Source organism: Puma concolor, chromosome B4 (assembly GCF_028749965.1).
Source record: "Puma concolor isolate L17-30 chromosome B4, mPumCon1.1.hap2, whole genome shotgun sequence".
NCBI classification, from domain to species: Eukaryota; Metazoa; Chordata; class Mammalia; order Carnivora; family Felidae; genus Puma; species Puma concolor.
Window position 1 is genome coordinate 6,069,212 of NC_141673.1, and position 18,330 is coordinate 6,087,541.

Below are 18,330 nucleotides of genomic sequence, written 5' to 3' on the forward strand. Positions count from 1 at the left end.
TTGAACACAGACTGCATTTCTTTTGCAATGATAATACCCATCTAGAGTGTGATGGGCACAGCAGAGAGGGACTAACGTTCCCACTAAATTAAGAACCCCCCACAGAGCAGAAACATACTTGGAATCGGGTGTAATGATTTCATCCAAACACGCTGTAAATTGGATTAGAAATCATAGTTGCCAAAATTTACAAATATTTTTTTTCATAACTAGAATAACTGAACTACAACATTTGTGTGACAAAGGTGATGGTAAGGGAGTACCTGGGTGGCTCAGTCCATTAAGCGACTGACTCCTGATTCCGGCTGAAGTCATGATCTCACGGTGGTGAGATCAAACCCCCTGTAGTCAAGTTGTGCACTGGGTGTGCAGCCTGCTTCAGATTCTCTCTCTCCCTGTCCCTCCCCTGCTCATTCTCTCTCTCTCTCTCAAAAAAAAAAAAAAAAAAAAAAAAAAAAGGGCGATGGTAGATACAAAACTGTACTCCTACATGGGGGTAACGGTTTTCTCTGGGCCCCTCAACAAGGGCACTTTGGAAGCGTGAGCCTTGGTACACCACCGTTAAGTGTCCTAGTGACATTTAACGAGTCCTCGGAAATGGTGCATTTTACCCAAATTCGGGTTAAAACTTTTAATCAAAGTATTCGGCCACTGAAGGACCCCCCCCCCCCGCAAAAAAAAAACCAAACCAAAAGTCTTGAAGCTTTGTAGCAAATTACGATTGCAAATTTGCAAACAAGATCATGAAACGTAGCCCTATAAAGCAACAGAAGAACTTGAAAACACAGAACGCTCAAAGAATGATTTTTGAAATTCTGTAATCGCACTTTGAAATACCTTTGAACTACCTCCACTTGTTTAAAAACAAAACACCCTCCCCTGCTCATACTCTGTCTCTCTGTCTCAAAAATAAATAAAAACATTAAAAAAAAATTTTTTTTTTTTAAAAGGGTCGCCTGGGTGGCTCAGTCGGTTAAGCGTCCGACTTCAGCTCAGGTCATGATCTCACGGCCCGTGGGTTCGAGCCCTGCGTCGGGCTCTGTGCTGACAGCTCAGAGCCTGGAGCCTGCTTCGGATTCTGTGTCTCCCTCTCTCTCTCTGCCCCTGCCCTGCTCACGCTCTGTCTCTCTGTCTCAAAAATAAATAAACATTAAAAAAATTTTAAAAACAAAACAAACAAAAAAAACCTCTGAATTTAACCGAATAAATTTACATTTTGAATCCACACTACGGGTATCGAAGCGCCACTACGCGGCAGCACCGAACTCCGGCGAAGCCTTCAAAAGAATCCGAGAGCCCCTCCCACCCCCGGGGTCTGCGAGCCTTCCAAGCGGAGTGGGTGCGGGGCACGGCCCTGACTCCAGGCCTCAGTTTCCTTTTCGGACGGTGTCTGGAGTCTCTTCCGCTTCCGACCGCGTGGAAGCCGCACGGCCTCGCTCCCGGCATGCCCTGGGGCAGCCGCGGGGCGAGAGAGAAAACACCGCCCCCAGCAGACGCGCGTGCGCACTCGCCGGCAGCACCGAGCCCCCAACGCGCCCCGCGCCCGCGTCCCCTCCCCGCCCCCCCCCCCCCCCGTCCGCTTCCTCGCCGCGCAAGCCCGCGCGTTCACGCACTCGCGCACGCGCCCCTCGGCCGGCCGGGCGGCCGGGCCCCGGGTCCGGCTCCCGGAGCTTCAGCCCCCGGCGGCCCGCGGCGAGCCGGCGCCGGGCGGGCGGTGGGCGGGGGCCGCGGGGAGCTCGCGAGGAGGGCGGGGCGGGCGGGCCGAGGCGGGAGGGCCGGGCCCGCGGGCGGCGGCGGAGTGGGACTCGGCGCCGGCGCTGGTGCGGGCGCCATGGAGGCCAACGGGGGGCCGGGGGACCCGCCTGCCGAGCGCGGCAGCCCGGGCCTGACTCCGGAGGAGGGCGCGCGGGCCCGCGCCGAGTTCGCGGCGCTGCACGGCCCGGCGCTGCGCGCGTCCGGGGTCCCCGAGCGGTACTGGGGCCGCCTCCTGCACAAGCTGGAGCACGAGGTGCGGGCTGGGGCGACGCGGGAGGACCCGGGGTGCCGAGCGGAGCCGGGGCAAGGGTGTGGCTGCGGGCGGGGCCCTGGAGGGGAGGCCGGGCCAGGTGCGCCGGTGGGGAGGCAGGGGAGGGGGCCCTGGGGGTCTCCTGCCGACGAGGCTGCTAGGGTGCCTGGGGGAGGAGGGGGGAAGGCTCGGGGGCGACGCGCTGGGGGTGTGTCGGCGCTGGGGCGCGGCGGGGACCAGGCGGGAGAGGCGCGAAGAGCACGAACGCCGTGACGACCGACTTAGATGGTGCCTCCCTGGCAGCTTAGGAGGTGTCTAGACTGTGGGGCCCAAGAGTGGCGGCAAGAGCCCAGTGCCTGTGGCCCCGATCCTGCCAGCGCCTGGGGCTCCTGCTCTGTGCCGGGCCCCGTACTGAGTTCTCCACGCTTCCGAGCCCCACACACATCCCCATTGTGCAGTTGAAAAAACTGAGTCACAGGAAGAGGAAGAGCCTCCTAAGGTCTGTCAGACTCGGGAACCTGTGCCTTGCTTTCAGCCACTCCTTCAAGGAGAATAGATGCCCCATGAATTTGTGTGGCTTGAACTGTTGGGGCCGTAGAACTCTTACATGTTTCATCATTCGATTTGAGCCCCCCCCCCCCCCCGCTCACCCTCATTTTGCAAATGAAAGAAAACCGAGGTTGCGGGAGACTGAAAAGGACTCTACAGAAAGGAAGAAAAGGGCTGACATGCTTCCAGATTCTGTGCCCTTTTGTGGGGACAGCTCCCTTCTCACCAGTCTTATCTAGCCTGGGCCTCCAGTGTGGCACCCCGCGGGTGCTGGCTGATCAGAGCGGTCCCTGGTTTTTGGTAGTTTGCCCAGGTGCCGAAGCCAGAGCAACAGGCCAGCTAGTGGGGCCTTCTTAGCTGCAATTAGGCTCTTCTTGGGGGGGGGGGGGGGGCTGTTGCTCCCTGGGGCCAAGACTGACCGAGGGGCACAGGTGATGAAAGGGACCCCCAGATCCAGGAAGAGGTTGTCCCCCAAGCCTAGCTGCTGGACACACCCCCACCCCACCCAGCCAGTTTTTCTGTGGGAAATCGGGGTTCATCAGGTGCCCTCCTGCTCCTAACACATCGTTGCTGTAAAACAGACACAATGTCAGTGGCATTCAATACATACCTACCTCTTGTAGCAAACAGTGAGTTTCCTTCCTCTGTTTTATTTGCCCTCTCAATTCCACCAGTGTTTCCTGAGCACTTGGTTGGGGTCCCAGGCATGTGCTGGGGACCCCACCGATCTGTTAGGATAAGAAGGTCCTCGCGCTGGGTAAAAGGCTCACATGTGGGAGAACCCCCCGGCCCCAGTCCAGCGAGCCTCCATGGGCAGTAAACCCTCATTTAGACAAGTCACTGGTCCATCTAAGCCAGAGTCTCCATCTGGAAAGCCCAACGGTGGAACAGGGCCCCAGCTCCCACAGTCTTAGTGGGGATTGGGTGGGGAGGCAGGAGATGAGCTTCAGCAGGTGCCACAGCACAGGGTGGGCGGTCACCAGAGTGTAGCGTCCCCTCCGCCCTGGCACTGGCCGCTGTGGCTCTACCAAGGGGCAGCCAGTATTTTTCCATGACCCTCCCTTGCCATTAGGGGTTATGGGCAGAGCTGTGAGTCATCACATCGCCAGACCCAAACCTGCATCCATTGTCTTCAGTGAAGCCTGCTGCCGCTGGGGGCCAGGTGTGGGGGTGGGCACCTGCCAACAGGAACCGGGCCCCTCCAACTCCCCGCAGGGCCCGTGGCCCTGGTGCCTTACTTCAAATCAGTTTTGTTGGAAAAGGTGGGGAGTGTTTTAAAATAAGTTGCAACTCCCGCTGCCGGCAGGAACTTCCTGGCCGCAAGACCACACCCTTCATTACACCCTTAGGGCCTTCTGTAGTTGAACCCAGAAGGGATCATGGTCACCCCCCCCCCCCCCACAAAGGCAGGCCCTCTATCCCCAGGCCTTATACTGCCCCACTGTGCCCCTCCCTCGCATAGGAGTTAGGGTTCTAGATTGAAACCCAGGGTGTGAATTCCAGTCCTTTGAGCAGCTCTGTGCTGGAAGGAAGGTGACAGCCTTCCCAGGCTCAGACAGCTTAGGGAGCCTGGCTTGAGGTAGCCCCCCCTTGTCTTCCAAGGAGCCTGGCTGGTTCCACAGCCTTCCCTACCCCCCAGCTTCTGTGCCCCCCTGCCTGGGGTCCTTTGACCACCACCCCTAGCCACAGCTTCCCCCCTCTTTAACCCTCCCCTCCCATCAGGCCCCAGCACCATTTACCTGGGCCTGTCACACGGCCCGACCTTACTCCTCTGTGCCACTCGGCTGCCAGCTCCCTAGGCAAGATCGTGAGGGGGTCCACGTCCACACCCCAAAGTGCCCACCTGCCCAGCACAAAAAAAAAGCTGCTTGTGCCTGAATAGGTAGCTGGTTTCTCTCTGCTGGGAATGCAGTTTTTTTCTGTCAGAGTCATGAGAAGTAGGTTTGGGGGGCGAACTGGCCTTCGTGGAGTCCCTGCTCTGTGCCAGGGACCTACGGTGCACTGTTCTATCGGTTTAACACTCCGCTCTCCTGGAAGGCAGAGGATGCCTTCCTCCCTGGTGAGAGGCTGGTCTCCAAAGTGCAGTGATGACAGCAAGTGCTTCTGCGTCCTTTGCCGGGTTAGGCGCTCCTAAGCTTTTCGCGTCTTAATCGTTTAATCCTTCCAACAGCCCTCTGAGGCAGGTTCTGATGTTCCCGTTGGAGGGATGGGGAAACTGAGGCACAGTGGTTCAGTGACTTGTCCGAGGCCCCATAGGCTGGCTCCAGAATCTACCCTGAGGCCCCTTGCCAACTCGTGGCAGACACAGTGCGTGCGTGTGGCTGCAGGGGGCAGCCTGGCTCCAGAGCACGCAGGAGAGGGCTGACTTCGGCTGCACAGGGCTGGCACTGTCCGTCGCAGGGAAACTTAAGGACCCGGGCCCTTATCTTCCAACCACAGGCCCAGGCCCCGCTTTGTGCAGACCCAGACTGCCTCTTGTCTGGGCAGGCGTGGTGGCTGTGGGAGGCTCCAGGGCACCTGTTTCCTTCTGGATTGCCTCAGCTGCCTTGGTATAGGATTGGCTCTTCTGGTGGAACTGGGGTGGGATCCCCTGCCACCCAGACCCCACCTCTTCCGTTCACTTCTGACATGACCGGGGCCACCCACTGCCTTTCAGGACTCCTCTCCTTGCGCAGTAAAGACCAGACTAGATAGGGTTCCGCCCCGTACGTGCAGCCCTACCTCCAAGACCGGGTGTCCCGGGCTGAGGGACTTTGGACAATAGCTGGTGACGGCGGTTAGGTCCCAGTCCTGACTGATTTCTAGGAGCCTCGGTTTCCCCACCTGTAAGATGGGTAGTCGGCTAATAAATAGGTGCTGCTTCTCCCGAGGGGTTTAGCTGGTCCTTGAGGCGGGGGGGGGGGGGGGGGGGGGGGATGGTGGGTAGCCCGTCAACACGCCTGCTGTGGCCCCAGGTCTTTGATGCCGGGGAGATGTTCGGGATCATGCAAGTGGAGGAGGTGGAGGAGGAGAGTGAGGGCGAGGCAGCCCGGGAAGTGCGCAGGAAGAAGCCCAACCCCGGCAGCGAGCTCTGCTACAAGGTCATCGTGACCAGCGAGAACGGGCTCCAGGCGGCCAACCCCAACAGGTAGGAGCCTCAGGCCAGACGCCCGTCGTCCATCCCGTGGCCCTCAGAATGGGCTCCTTCCTAGGGGGTCACCGAGGCCAGAAGCGGTAAATTCAGGCACTAGTGTTTCCTGTGTGCCGGGCACTGGCCTCTTCGCCAGCTGGTTCAGAGCGTGTGTGTGGGTGCAAGGCAGCCTTACCCGTGAGCCTGCCCTTCTCTGAAGGCCTGTCTCCGGTCCTACGGGATCTGGGTCTCTGGGTGGAGCCCAGGAAACATAAACAGGTTCTCCCAGGGCTTTATGCCCGGACTGTGAGCATTGTGGTCTGGTTGGCTTCTCAGGCAGGGGGACACCAGGGCCCAGCGCCACAGGGTAGATGGGGCGGAGCTCAGACCGAACCCAGGACTCCTGCCTCCCAGGGACCAAAAGAAGCTGTCGTCAGCCATGGCGGGCCCGTCCGCCGCACTTTCTTGGAACCTTAAGGAGGAAACTTGCCGGCCTCTCGAGGTCACCGGGCCCCTGTGTCCGTAGGGACAGGGTCTTCTGTGTCCGGGAAGGGTCTGGCTGGCCTCTTCTTCTGCAAAGGTTTTCTGGCCTCCTTTGCCAGCCTGTGAGGGGGCGGGAGAGGCCACACAGGTCATGACAGCAGCCAGGCGCCACCACCCACACACTCTCTTGCTCAGAAACTTGCAGACTCACCTCTCACGTCAAGTTCAGCGCAGCAGCCTCCGCATGCACCTGCTCTGTTCCCGGCCGTGCCGCTCTGGGGCCCCGGCCCAGCAGCCACCGGGCAGGTTCAGGAGGGGATGCGGGCAGAGTCCTGGGCTTGGAGCTCCGGACATTGGTTTCAGCTCCACAGCCCTCCCTGCTCCTGGGCCTTTCTCCCTTTAGAGCCTCGTGAATCTCCTCTGATTGCCGGGTTCCAACCTCATCCTCTCTCCATATGTGCTGTGTCCAGCCCCCCTGGTGAGCATGTGCCCGGGGCCACCCCCCGGTATCCCACCTTGAAGCTCGGCTGGGTGCCCTGCAACCTACGGTCGTATCCCCTGCGCACAAGGGCAAGGATAAATCTCCATCTCTTGCCGGGTATGCAAACAAAAAGTACCACAAGCACAATGAAATAAACACTGCCGATCTTGCCACCCAGAGGAAACACCGGAGCATTTGCTGTTCCTTTCATCTCCTCAAGGGAATGGAGGTGAGGGCCGTGTGGCCCGGCAGGCAAACCACACGCCTGTGTGTTCGGAGCGTCCTGGCCCAGCGGGCCCCGTGGGGCGGTAGGGATGCCTGCCCGGCCCCCCAACGCGCTCCCGCCGCCGTGTGTGAGGGCAGCCACGCCCCTCTGGGCTCTTCCAGGGGGACTGGACCACACAGGGCACAGCTGTCCATATGTGTGGAGACTTGAAGCCTCTCCCACAAAAAGGCCTCGGGCTTTCCCAGGAAGTGCCCTGAAGCCCCCGGCACGCGTGAGTGAGCTCCGAGTGACGGCCTCTGTGCACAGCTGCCTGCCGCTGGCCTTCCGCTGTGGGCAGCTTTTGCCTTTGCTGAGCACCTGCCGTGTGCCGGGCCTGCAGGTAGCGAGGAGGGGGGCATACACCTGTGCAGCGGTTCCAAATCCAGTTGAAGTCACTTGTTACAGTGATGAATAGCAATCGGCAGAAACACAAGTACACGGTGTGTGGTCAGCATGTTGTATATTTGGTCCACTGATGGGAGGCAGGGACCCACTGATGGGAGGCAGGATCTCCCACTGGTGGGAGGCAGGGTCTCACTGATATGAGGCAGGGACCCACGGATATGAGGCAGGGTCCTGCTGATGGGAGGCAAGGTCCAACGGATGGGATGCGGGGACCCCGGTGGCTTTTTCAGAATTGGAAGAGGGAGAGAAACCTCCCCAGGCCACAGCTGCAGGCCTCTCCCTCTCAGCATCTCCTGCTGGCCCCTTCTGTCCTGCCCTTCTTGCCGCGCCCGTGGGGCAGCCTCACGGCCCCCTTTGGTCTGTGCCCGCAGCATCTTCCTCATCGACCACGCTTGGACGTGCCGCGTGGAGCACGCGCGTCAGCAGCTGCAGCAGGTGCCCGGGCTCCTGCACCGCATGGCCAACCTGATGGGCGTCGAGTTCCACGGCGAGCTGCCCAGCGCGGAGGCTGTGGACCTGGTGCTGGAGGAGATGTGGCGGTTCAACCAGACCTACCAACTGTCCCACGGGGTGAGCAGGCAGCTGGACCTGGGGGAGGCGGGCGACGGACAGGGACGGGGGCCTTCACTGCCCTGGGCCGTCAGGGGCAGCCCAGGAGAGCCAGGACCCGGCCCCAGGAGCCGTCACCCTGGGGTGAGCAGACTCCTCTCCGTGGGGCCCCTCATTGCCTGTGGCCTCATCGTGGGCCTGTTACTCTGCCTTGGGCCACCCAGCGCTGGGGACCCGTGTATCTGGGGGCCTTTGAGCTCGTGGGACACCACCCTCTCTCTGACCATAGACTTGAGTTCCGTGACTTGGCTGTCTGTTTCCTGATGCTTTCAGATTCTGTTGTCCCGTCCCCGTGAAAGCCTTCAGTTGTTCCTCACTGACTCCAGAAGAGTCGAGTCCCTGCTGTCATGACCACCCCTCCCCCCCAGCATCCCCAGACTCACCCTCACACTCCAGCCCCTTGCCACTTTTAGTTTGGGAAGAGACAAAAGTTGTTTCTCAGGGTCTCAGCTTAGATGTCCCCTCCTCCGAGGAGCCTCCCTCGCTCTCTCCCTGCCACACGCACAAAGCCAGACACATCCATGCAGCCGTGGTCTAACACCTGTCCCACACAAGCGATCACTGCAGTCGGCCCAGGAGGCCCCTGGTTAAAGGTGCATGTGATAGTCACTCCAGGCTCTGGGAGCTGGGTGTAGACGGGCCGCCGTTTGGGTGAATGGGTGGGAGGGAGGATGTGCCACAGAAGGGGGCAGGTAGGCGGACCGGTGGACGAAGGCTGCTGTGTGTGCTCCGCCTACAGACGGCCGAGGAGAAGGTGCCCGTGTGGTACATCATGGACGAGTTCGGTTCGCGCATCCAGCACTCGGACACGCCCAGCTTTGCCACCGCGCCCTTCTTCTACATGCCCCAGCAGGTGGCCTACACGCTGCTGTGGCCCCTGAGGGACCTGGACACGGGCGGTAAGTCCGACCCCCGCCCGCCCTGAGGGATGGGCCCCGGCCCTGGCTTCCCGCTGCCTCCTGATGGGCCACGTGTCTTGATGCAGAGGAGGTGACCCGAGACTTTGCCTACGGAGAGGCGGACCCTCTGATCCGCAGGTGCAGGCTGCTGCCCTGGGTCCCCGCCGACATGCTGGACGTCAGCTCCTCCACGCCCGAGCCGCCGGACCAGCACTACCAGGTGTGACCGTCCCCCTCCAACCCTGGGCCTCCCTGCTTGGTGGCTTCTGGAATGTTCTTCAGTCACCAAATGTTCTTGAGCGCCAGCTGGCTGGTGTGGGGGGCAGCGGAGAGTCTGGGCGTGCCGGAGAGACGGGCTCAGAGCCCAGGCAGTGGGCAGGAGCTGCCAGCCCTGAGCCCAGACCCCAGGGGCCGGCTGCTGGGAACCATGCTCTCAGGCGATCAGAGAGCTGCGGCTGCTGGTCGTCTGTGCTGCTCCTCCTCGTTTTCGGGGACTCCTCGCCGGGACTGGGGGGCACAGCGTGGGCCATGCGGCTTGGTTACAAATCCCCACTCGGTACCGTTTCCTCCTCCCCCGACACCCCCCTCACCGGGAACATGAAGACGCTGGACTCGAACACTGCAAGGCGCGTTTTCTGGCGCACAGTAGGCCCTCCGCAAGTAGTCATCGGCGTCACTGTTACGAGCAACAAAGGTGCTCTGTGGCGGCCTCTTGGGCAAATTAGGGAGTCGGGGTCAGGGAGGCCCAGGGCAGGGGAGAACAGGGGAAGCCTCTAGGAACATAGCCACTACCAGACCGGGCAGGGCTGGGCAGGGAAGACCCCCTGGCCCCTCTCTCCTCCCTCCCCTGCCCTCTGATCTCCCACCACTGCTTCCCATTGGCTGGTCCCAGTTGGAAACCAGGCCACGAGTGAGCCTGTGGTTAGCACCTACGGGTATGCTTGACTATAATCCTCACGACAGTAGGCCTTAAGGTCCCGTCTCTATCTCCATTTCACTGAGAATGAGGAAACAGACACAGAGAGATTGAGTAACTTGCAAACGGTCACACAGCTGGTGGGGGAGCTGGGCTCCAATACCAGGGGCGCCCAATAGCTTGTGGGCAGAGGCTTCCAACCTGGCCCCAGTGTGTGCAAATTTCCCAGCCCACACTGGCACATCAGACACTCACTGAGCGCCTCAGAGGATCATGGGAAGGAGTAGACAAGTCAGGAAGAGTGAGGATGGCACGCGCCGCGTGGTGGTGTCGATTCCGTGCGCGCTGTTGCTTGGGAGAGACTAGGCCATAATGACGGAACTATTGGCACCTTTCTGGTGGATCCCGTGTAAGCCAGTGGTGGTCGAACCGTCCCTGCGGAAAACTGCGCGATCACGGTGATTACTCATCTTGAGTTTGAGGCGAGTCTGCGAGCCTCGTAGGATAGTTGCACGTAGTAGGTGCTCAGTGAACAAGTGAATGCAAGGGGGGAAGGCTTAAGAATTGCTTAGGGATGAAGACTTCCTCCTGGTGGTGAGGCTGTTCAGCGGGCAAGCAAGCAGGTGGCGTGGCCTTCCGACCTCAGGGCTCGGGAGCTAAGACTGCAGAGTGGAGTTTGCGCTCTCGAATTAGGGTTTTTTTTTTTTTCCTTGGGATGCCCTCTACTGCCCAGGAAGAGGCGATGGGGCCAAACTCTGGTTGTCTGTCACCCCCTGGTTGCTTTTCCCCATTTGACCATCTAGATCAGCCTGGGACCTGAGCCCTGAGCCCTGGGGTAACCGGTATTAGTTAGCTGTCACCGGATAAGAAGGGACACGAAGACAGCAGCTTCACACAGCAGACGTTTGTAATCTCACCCCCGCTGTCTGTGGAACAGGCGTCGGGGGAGCTTTTGGCTCGGAGCCCCGCTCGCATAGCCAGGCTGTCAGCTGAGGCTCGATGGGGCTGAGGACCTGGCTCCACGACACTCACCCGCCCAGCCCCGTGGGCCCCCTCCGCAGGGCTGCTGAGCGTCGGGGTGTTTTAAACCACCACGCTGCTTACGCTTCCAGCGGCACCTCGGGGCTCCGCTAGGACCGGGCAGCCCCCTCCCAGGACGGGCCTGACATCTTCTCAGCTGCCTGTGATTTGGAGAGAGCCTCGGGAAGATTCTTTTTTTTTGACACAAAACGGGCAGTCCGGCACCTGTGGGGCCTTGAGGCCCAGAATCCCGGGGCAGGGTGGTCAGAGGGCTCTGGCTCTAGCTGGGGTCTGAGTGTGCCCCCTGAGATCTCAAACCCCGATGTGCCAGGATGGGGGTCAGGGCGGCGTGTTCACGTGCTCCCTTTCTCGAGGGTCTATTTCCACCTTCGGTGCTTTCCTTCCAGGCCATTTTGGAGGAAAACAAGGAGAAGCTGCCACTCGCCATCAGTCCGGTGGCGTATCCCCGTGACCACGTCTTCAGGTGCACAGCTCCCTTCTCGGCTCGTGATGAGACTTCCCTCACTCCCCCGAGTTCCCACAACCCCTAGGACAGTGCCTGGCACAGGGAGGCGCTCAGGAAGCCTGCTGTCTCTTGGCGACATGGCAGTGACAGACGTGTTAGGCACAGAGTCTGAGGATCACAGAGAGATCGCCGTGAAAAGTGAGGGGGTGTCCTGGGGTGAAGTCATAGCCAGGCCTGCGTGCAGCGACCCCTCCGGGAGGCAGGAAGCCTGTGCGGACAGTCAAGGCACAGGGCGCCCAGGAGGGTCTGCAGGGGTGGGCCGGCGGGTTATGCGAGGCCGGCAGGTGCAGGCTGGACCCCGGGGGGAAGCAGGTACTCCATGTACAGGTGAGGGTGTAAAAGTCAGTGCCGAACCCCCCCACCCCCCGGTGTAGGGCAGGCTCGGAGGCGGGGCCCAGCCCTCGGTCTACGCAAACCTGGTCCAGCCACAGACTAACTGCCTTCTGCCTCTGCCGTACCCCGCAACCGGGCTCCCATGCTCTGTCCTCACCTCTGCCCGGGGCCAGCGAGGGCCAGGCAGGTAGCAGTGAGCACTGGTGTGGAGCGGGGCTACATCCAGGACACTTGTCTGGGCCACACGCTCACCTGTAGGCACCAGGACACCAGCTGCCTTCTCTGAGGGCAGGGTTCTTCGTGTGTCCATTCTTCCTGCTTCCACGTGGAAGGAAAGCCTGCATTTGTTAAACACTCGGGTTAGCCCGTTTCATCCCAGTGACGAGTGTGAGCTAGGCCGTGATCCCATCTTACGGGGGGACCTGGGGTCACACAGGTAGGTGTGTGGTTGCCCCGCCCTCGGCAGGCAAGCAGAGGGGCTGGGGTCTGACCCTGGCTGTCCACCCTCAGGGCCCGCGCTGGGACCTCAGGGTCGAATTCACACCCAGCTGCGTCCTCCTTAACATCAGCCCCGGGCGGGGCGCCCCCAAGTGGCAGGGGTGTGGCGAGCATAGGCGGGGGCCCGGCTCAGCCCGACTTCTCCCTATAGGGTCTACACGGACGTCCAGCAGGTGCTCAGCCACCTCACCCACCCACGCTTCACCTTTACCCAGAGCGAGGCGGACGCGGACATTCTCTACAACTTTTCCCACTTCAAGGACTACAGGTGAGCCCCCCCTCCGCCCCCCGCCAGCCAGGCCGAGTCCCCTCGCCACCCCGAGCTGCCCGCGTTTCCCTTGGCCCTCCAGGAGGCTCAGCCAGGAGAGGCCCAACGTGCTGCTGAACCAGTTCCCCTGCGAGAACCTGCTGACCGTGAAGGATTGCCTGGCCTCCATCGCGCGCCGGGCAGGGGGCCCCGAGGGCCCAGCCTGGCTGCCCCGTACCTTCAACCTGCGCACCGAGCTGCCCCAGTTCGTCAGCTACTTCCAGCAGCGGGAGAGGCGGTAAGAGCCCCCTCGAGGCGGAGACTCCTACGTGCGCCCCGTCCCTACAGCCCCCACCCCACCTGTACCCGACCTCGCCGGCCCCCCGGCCCGCGCCTCGGCCTCGCGCTGACCGTGGCCTCGGTGCTGCAGCCGGCCGTGACTGCCGGGGTAGTTCTCCACGCCCCTGCCGAGCGAGCTCCTCCTTGCTCCTGGGGTCCGGCCCCTAACGCCCCCTCTGTGACACCTGCCACTGCTCCCTGCGGGAGGTTGGGCGCCCCTTTCCTAGGGCTGCCACGGCCCTGGGGAGACGTTGCCTGGGAAGGTGGGCCCAGGGCGCAGCCCAGCCGACCCCATATGCTCTCAGGGGCCAGGACAACCACTGGATCTGCAAGCCCTGGAACCTGGCCCGCAGCCTCGACACCCACATCACCAGGAGCCTCCACAGCGTCATCCGGCACCGCGAGAGCACCCCCAAGGTGGGCCTTGGCGCTCCGGGGGCGAGGGGCACTGAGTGCGCCGGCTGGCCACCGAGTCAGCGGGGCAAAGGGGACTCGCGTGTCAGGGCCTGGGTGCGGGCGGGTCCTGGTGTTGGGTCACTCAGCTCACGGGTGTCTCTGAAGCCCACACTCCATTCCTTCCACCGGCCTGGCCATCATGGAAGGGCTGTGTGACTGTCCGGGTGACATGGGGGAGCCCTTGCTCGGAGCTGCCCCTGGTGTGTCTGACCTCAGAGTCCCCACGTGCTGCACCAGGAGTGACCGCCGAGCAGGGGGCAGGTGGCCAGGCCAGGGAGCCCCTCGGGGCCCCGGACAAGGCTGCTGCAGGGACACACGGCACAGGGGCAGCGTCGGGGGCTTTGTGAGACGCAGCGCATCTGGGCGGAAGCCAAGGAAAGCGCGCCACGGGGATGATTGTCGCAGGGATTCCAGACAGCGGACGGGGAGTCGGCGGGATTATGGCTGAGGATTTGTATTCAGTTTTCAAAACCCAAAAACTGGTGGGATCCTTTCCCTCGGTTTAAGTGAAGCTTAGGGTACAGAACTTGCCACAGCCTGGACAGGGTGTGAAAAGGCCGAGGAAGAAGCCAGGTGCAGGGTGCACGCGCCTCCGTGGACCCCAGGACGGGAAGCGGCCCGCTCCCGGGACCGGGGCAGGAGCGCACCTGTGTCCCCAGGAAATGTGACGGCGTGCAGACGCGCCACAAGCACGAGCCCGCAGCCAGTGAGGACGGACGCGGATGGGGCCGGGCTGGGGTGCCTCCGGGCACTGGGTCCTGGCCCAGGGGAGGTGAGAGCCCGCCCGCGACCCCGCGTCTGTGTTCTCCAGGTCGTGTCCAAATACATTGAAAGTCCAGTCTTATTCCTGCGAGAAGACGTGGGGAAGGTCAAGTTTGACGTCCGCTACGTCGTGCTGCTGCGCTCGGTGAAGCCCCTGACGCTGTTCGTGTACGACGTGTTCTGGCTGCGGTTCTCCAACCGGTAACTGGGAGACTGGCTGGGGGGTGGGCAGCGGGGCCCCTCGTTTCCTCGGGGGTCAGAAGGCCTGCCCTGGGCTGCTCCCCCACCGCACACACGGCAGGTGGCCCGCTGAGCTGGTAAATGGCGGGGGCTCTTGCCCTGCCTGCCTCAGCCACCGCTGGGGACGGTCCTTGCGGAACAGGCACCGACCCCAGAGTCTCGCAATGACGTGTCCGGGCCGTCGGGGCGTCCTCACGGTTAGCTCATCGCTCGCTCTGACCCAAGCTCTGTGGGGCCGTGGGGCCGCCCCCTCGCGCCGATGGGGGGACAGGCGTCCGGCGGGCTCGCTCAGGGCACTGTCCCTGCTCGGCCGCGGCCACGCTCAGGACCCTCCCGTGTCTGCGCGCTCCTCCCGCAGGCCCTTCGCGCTCGATGACCTGGACGACTACGAGAAACATTTCACTGTCATGAACTACGACCCGGAGGTGGTGCTAAAGCAGGTAGAGTCCGGGGCGGCGGGTGCAGACCCACACCCATCGGCTTGTCCTCTGGGCGGGCTGTGTAGACGGTCAGAGGAGCGGACTTGGGGTACCCGTGTCAATCTCAGAACGGCACCCCCGCAGCTCTGTCTGAGGTGCCCGCGGCCTCCCCGGGCCCTGCGGCAGGTCGCCTGCAGGTCTCCCCTGGAAGCATCTGCTCGGCACAAGGGCGGGTGGGGGTGGGGAGGCGCGGGGTGCATGTCACGTGCCGCCACCCTCACCCCAAGGCCGGCTGCTGCTGTTGCTGGCCTGTGACCCTGCCTGGATCCTCCGTGCCCTGTGCTATCTGGGCACCGTGAGCAAGGGAACATCAGGGCAAGGCTCCCTTTGAGGTGAGGGCGTCACCCCAGCAGTGCACCTGGCCAGGTGGGCGTGGCCGGGGCGGAGGCAGAGGCCGGCTCTGGGTGGAGGAAGGAGGGGAGGAGAGAGAGGCTGCCTCCTCCCGGAGGCCCTCCCTGTTCCCTGACCTGCGCGCTGGGTAACGGCTGTTTGAGGCAGGCAGGAAGTAGGGCGCGGGCACTCACGCACCCTTGCTCAGCCCGAGGCCTGCAGGTGGCCTTCCCTGCCCTGCCTCCCACAAGGAGCCACTCCTCTGAAAGGGGTGATTACCCTTCCCGGGCACGTTCTTTTCAGCGTGCGTACCTCCCGAAATCACTCAAAGGACTGTTGTGCACGTACTATACGAGTCTGTGCGTAAATGCCATGGAGCAAATCCTTCTGTGGCTTTTGTCGTTGTTGAGCATCGTGCGTGTAGATCCGTCATTATCGCTGAATGGGGCCGGGGGCATTCTTGTCCCCGGTATGGGTTCGTCACTCACCTGCTAATAGACATTTGGGCCACGTGCGGTGTTCACTATTCACGAACGTGCTGCATCGAACACTCCCGGAGACGCCTCGCCATGACTGTGCGACCGGAGTGGCCTTGCCCACGTGCACGCCCAGCGGTTGCTTCTGGTCCCGGGCTGTGCTGGCGGCCGGCGCCTGGGAAGCGCCTGAGCCCTCATGGGACCCTAGGACACGGTTGGAAGTTGTCTCTGAGACAACCGAGGGCCGCCCTGTATACTGTGTGATGCCCCAAGGGTCCCGTTTCCCCTGAAGCTCCTGTGTGCGGGGACACATGTCCAACAGGATGTGAATGAGCCCACCCTGGCTCGTCCCTTGCAAGAAGAAGCCTGAGCCTACTGCCAGCTCACGCAGGTGTGTTTGGAGTGAAGCCTTGGCCTGGGGAGATCTTGCCATCCCCAGGCACTTTGAGCTGGTGCTGAGCGGTGAGCTCCGGCCTGGGCCCTGCAGATGCGGGTACAGGCTCTGCCCCCCGTGCATGCAGACTGGCGTGGTGCTGTGTCCCCCCGGGCCTTGCAGTCTGCTGACCCCTCAGCATTAAGCGTCTCACTTGAGCCTCACGAGAGCCCTGCCAATAAGTGCCGGGCAGGGAGCATCCTCCCGTTTTACAGACGGTGACACTGAGGCTCGGACAAGTAAATCTGCTTGTCCTGAGTCTATAGTAAGATCCAGAGCTCAGACTGCCTCCTGCCTCCATTTGTGCCCAGAGGTGGGGGTGCTGGATAGGCGGCTGGCACCGACACGTGGCCCCGGCGAGTGTCAGAGGCCCCAAATTAAGGTGGGGCAGGCCTCCCCACTCCCGGCCCGGAGGAGGCCCCGGGCAGAGCGTGACGGTCCCTGTGTCTGTCACAGGTGCACTATGATGAGTTCATCCCTGAGTTTGAGAAGCAATACCCAGAATTCCCCTGGAAGAGCGTCCAGGTGAGTCCTGAGCAAAGCCGCAGAGGCTGGGGCTTGCCCTCACCGGCCGGCATCGGGCGGGTGGGGGTCTTTGCTCCTCCCACCGAGACTAGGGAAGGAGATGGTGTGAGCTGCAACCCTCCTCCCACTCTAGACCTTGTGGGGTGCTCTGGAGGGGATTCGGGGCACTACGGGGACAGCCCGATGGCAATAGGCCCTATCTGCCCCAGAAATTGCAAACCTGAGGGGACAGCAGGGACACGGCTGGAGACACAGGCTGGCCTCTGTCTCTTAGAGCAGCTGCTTCTGGTGCTGCTCTGTCTGCTTCGGTGCAGAGGGCAGCAGGGGGCTCTGAGGCAGGAGACCGGCTGCTTTGTGGTAGTCAGACGCCACGAGCGAGGGGCCGGTGTCCTAGGGGGCGGCCGGGTGTGGAGACGCGAAGGCTGCAGGAGGAGGGGTCTTGGGCCATTTGGGGCCACAGCCCACGTGGAGGCAGGGAGCCTGTGTCAAAAGTGGCTCTGGGGGCTGGTCCCGGCCACAGAGCCACGCAGCCCCCCAGCCCTACCTCCCCCATCCCCAGGGTGAGATCTTCCAGGCCTTCACGGAGCTGTTCCAAGCGGCATGTGCCAAGCCACCGCCCCTGGGCCTCTGCGACTATGCCTCATCCCGGGCTGTGTATGCCATCGACCTCATGCTCAAGTGGGATGACCGTCCAGATGGTGAGGCCCCCCGCCCACCCCGCCCTGTAATCCAAACCACGCCCTCTCCACTTAGCCAAAGCCCATCATCCAGCCCTCTCCCTGCCAGCGTCCCCGCTTCCCTGCCCCTGTCGGTCGGTGCCCCTCGGGTTGTACTCTGCCTCACGTTCGCCGGGAGGTCTGGTCTGGGGGGTGCACCACCAAGGGGTGGCGGTCCCCAGGGCAGAGCGCAGGCAGGAAGGGCGGTGGGCTGTGGTGTCAGGGGGAAGCTCGAAAGGAAAGGGCCCTTGTGCCCCGAGGCCCCAGCGGCCAGGGCCCAGCCCACCCTCCCGGGAGTGAGGTGCCCTTGCTTTTGCGCCGTCAGGGAGGCGGGTGATGCAGCCACAGATCCTGGAGGTGAACTTCAACCCGGACTGCGAGCGAGCCTGCAGGTACCACCCGACCTTCTTCAACGACGTCTTCAGCACCCTGTACCTGGACGAGCCCAGCAACTGCCACGTCAGCCGCCTGGTCTAGGTGCCCGCGGGTCCTGCTGAGGCTGGGTCCTCCAGCCTCAGCTCCCCGGGCCACTTCTGCAGAGTCCTCCTCCCCGTCCTCCCTCGGACAAGCCTCGCCTTCGAGCTTTGGCCCCAGCACCGCCTCTGGGGGCTCAGGGTCCTCCTCTGCCTCCTGACTCAGGAGCAGGGCCGGTCACTGTGTCCCCTGGGGCTGAGTCCCAGGCCCCCGCGCACAGTCCCCTCACCGCCATCTCTGCTCAGCCAAAGGCTTTTCCAAAGAGTTTGGTTCCCGGTCTGCCGTGTTTCCAGGGTGTCGGCGGAAGACGGGTTCCGGGGAGCGTGACGAGGCGTCCCCACAAACAGGCTTCCCCGGAAGCACCTGTGGAGCCCAAACACGAACGGAGCCAGGCTGGCTCCTTCTCCAGATGCTGCTTGTGCGTCGTGGCTCCCCCAGGGCAGGGCGTCGGGGTCCCTCGCTGCACCCCTGTGTCCCCCAAACCCCTGGGAACCTGCCAGCCTTCTTGTTCCCCAACCTCGACCAAAACCTTTACGGGCAAGCTTCTCGTGCCCGCCGCCTGTGATCACTCTTGCCTTTCCATTTGGCAAAAGCAGGCCGTCCTTCCCACCTCCGTGGCCCCCGCAGACCTCGCCGCCCACCGGGCACAGCAGCGCTCTCCCCCTCGTCCGACGTCGGCTGGGACTCCCTGATGAGGGGCCTCGGGGACAAGTGTGGGCAGCAGGGCACCAGGCAGTGGAGAGCCGACAAAGATG

The 18,330-nt window shown here is 62.4% G+C and overlaps 1 protein-coding gene across 1 annotated transcript; it reads left to right on the forward strand.

The window, feature by feature from the left end:
• Nucleotides 1-1,760: 1,760 nt before the first annotated feature.
• Nucleotides 1,761-17,985, forward strand: TTLL12 (tubulin tyrosine ligase like 12). The gene is made up of 14 exons (XM_086712085.1): nucleotides 1,761-2,008; nucleotides 5,509-5,681; nucleotides 7,669-7,867; nucleotides 8,646-8,805; nucleotides 8,892-9,025; nucleotides 11,149-11,225; nucleotides 12,250-12,366; nucleotides 12,449-12,643; nucleotides 12,990-13,101; nucleotides 13,952-14,103; nucleotides 14,501-14,582; nucleotides 16,317-16,385; nucleotides 16,945-17,083; nucleotides 17,427-17,985. Exons 1-14 carry the CDS (start codon nucleotides 1,832-1,834, stop codon nucleotides 17,576-17,578), a joined length of 1,938 nt encoding a protein of 645 aa, XP_086568211.1. The 5' UTR covers nucleotides 1,761-1,831; the 3' UTR covers nucleotides 17,579-17,985.
• The last annotated feature ends 345 nt before the right edge of the window (nucleotides 17,986-18,330 follow it).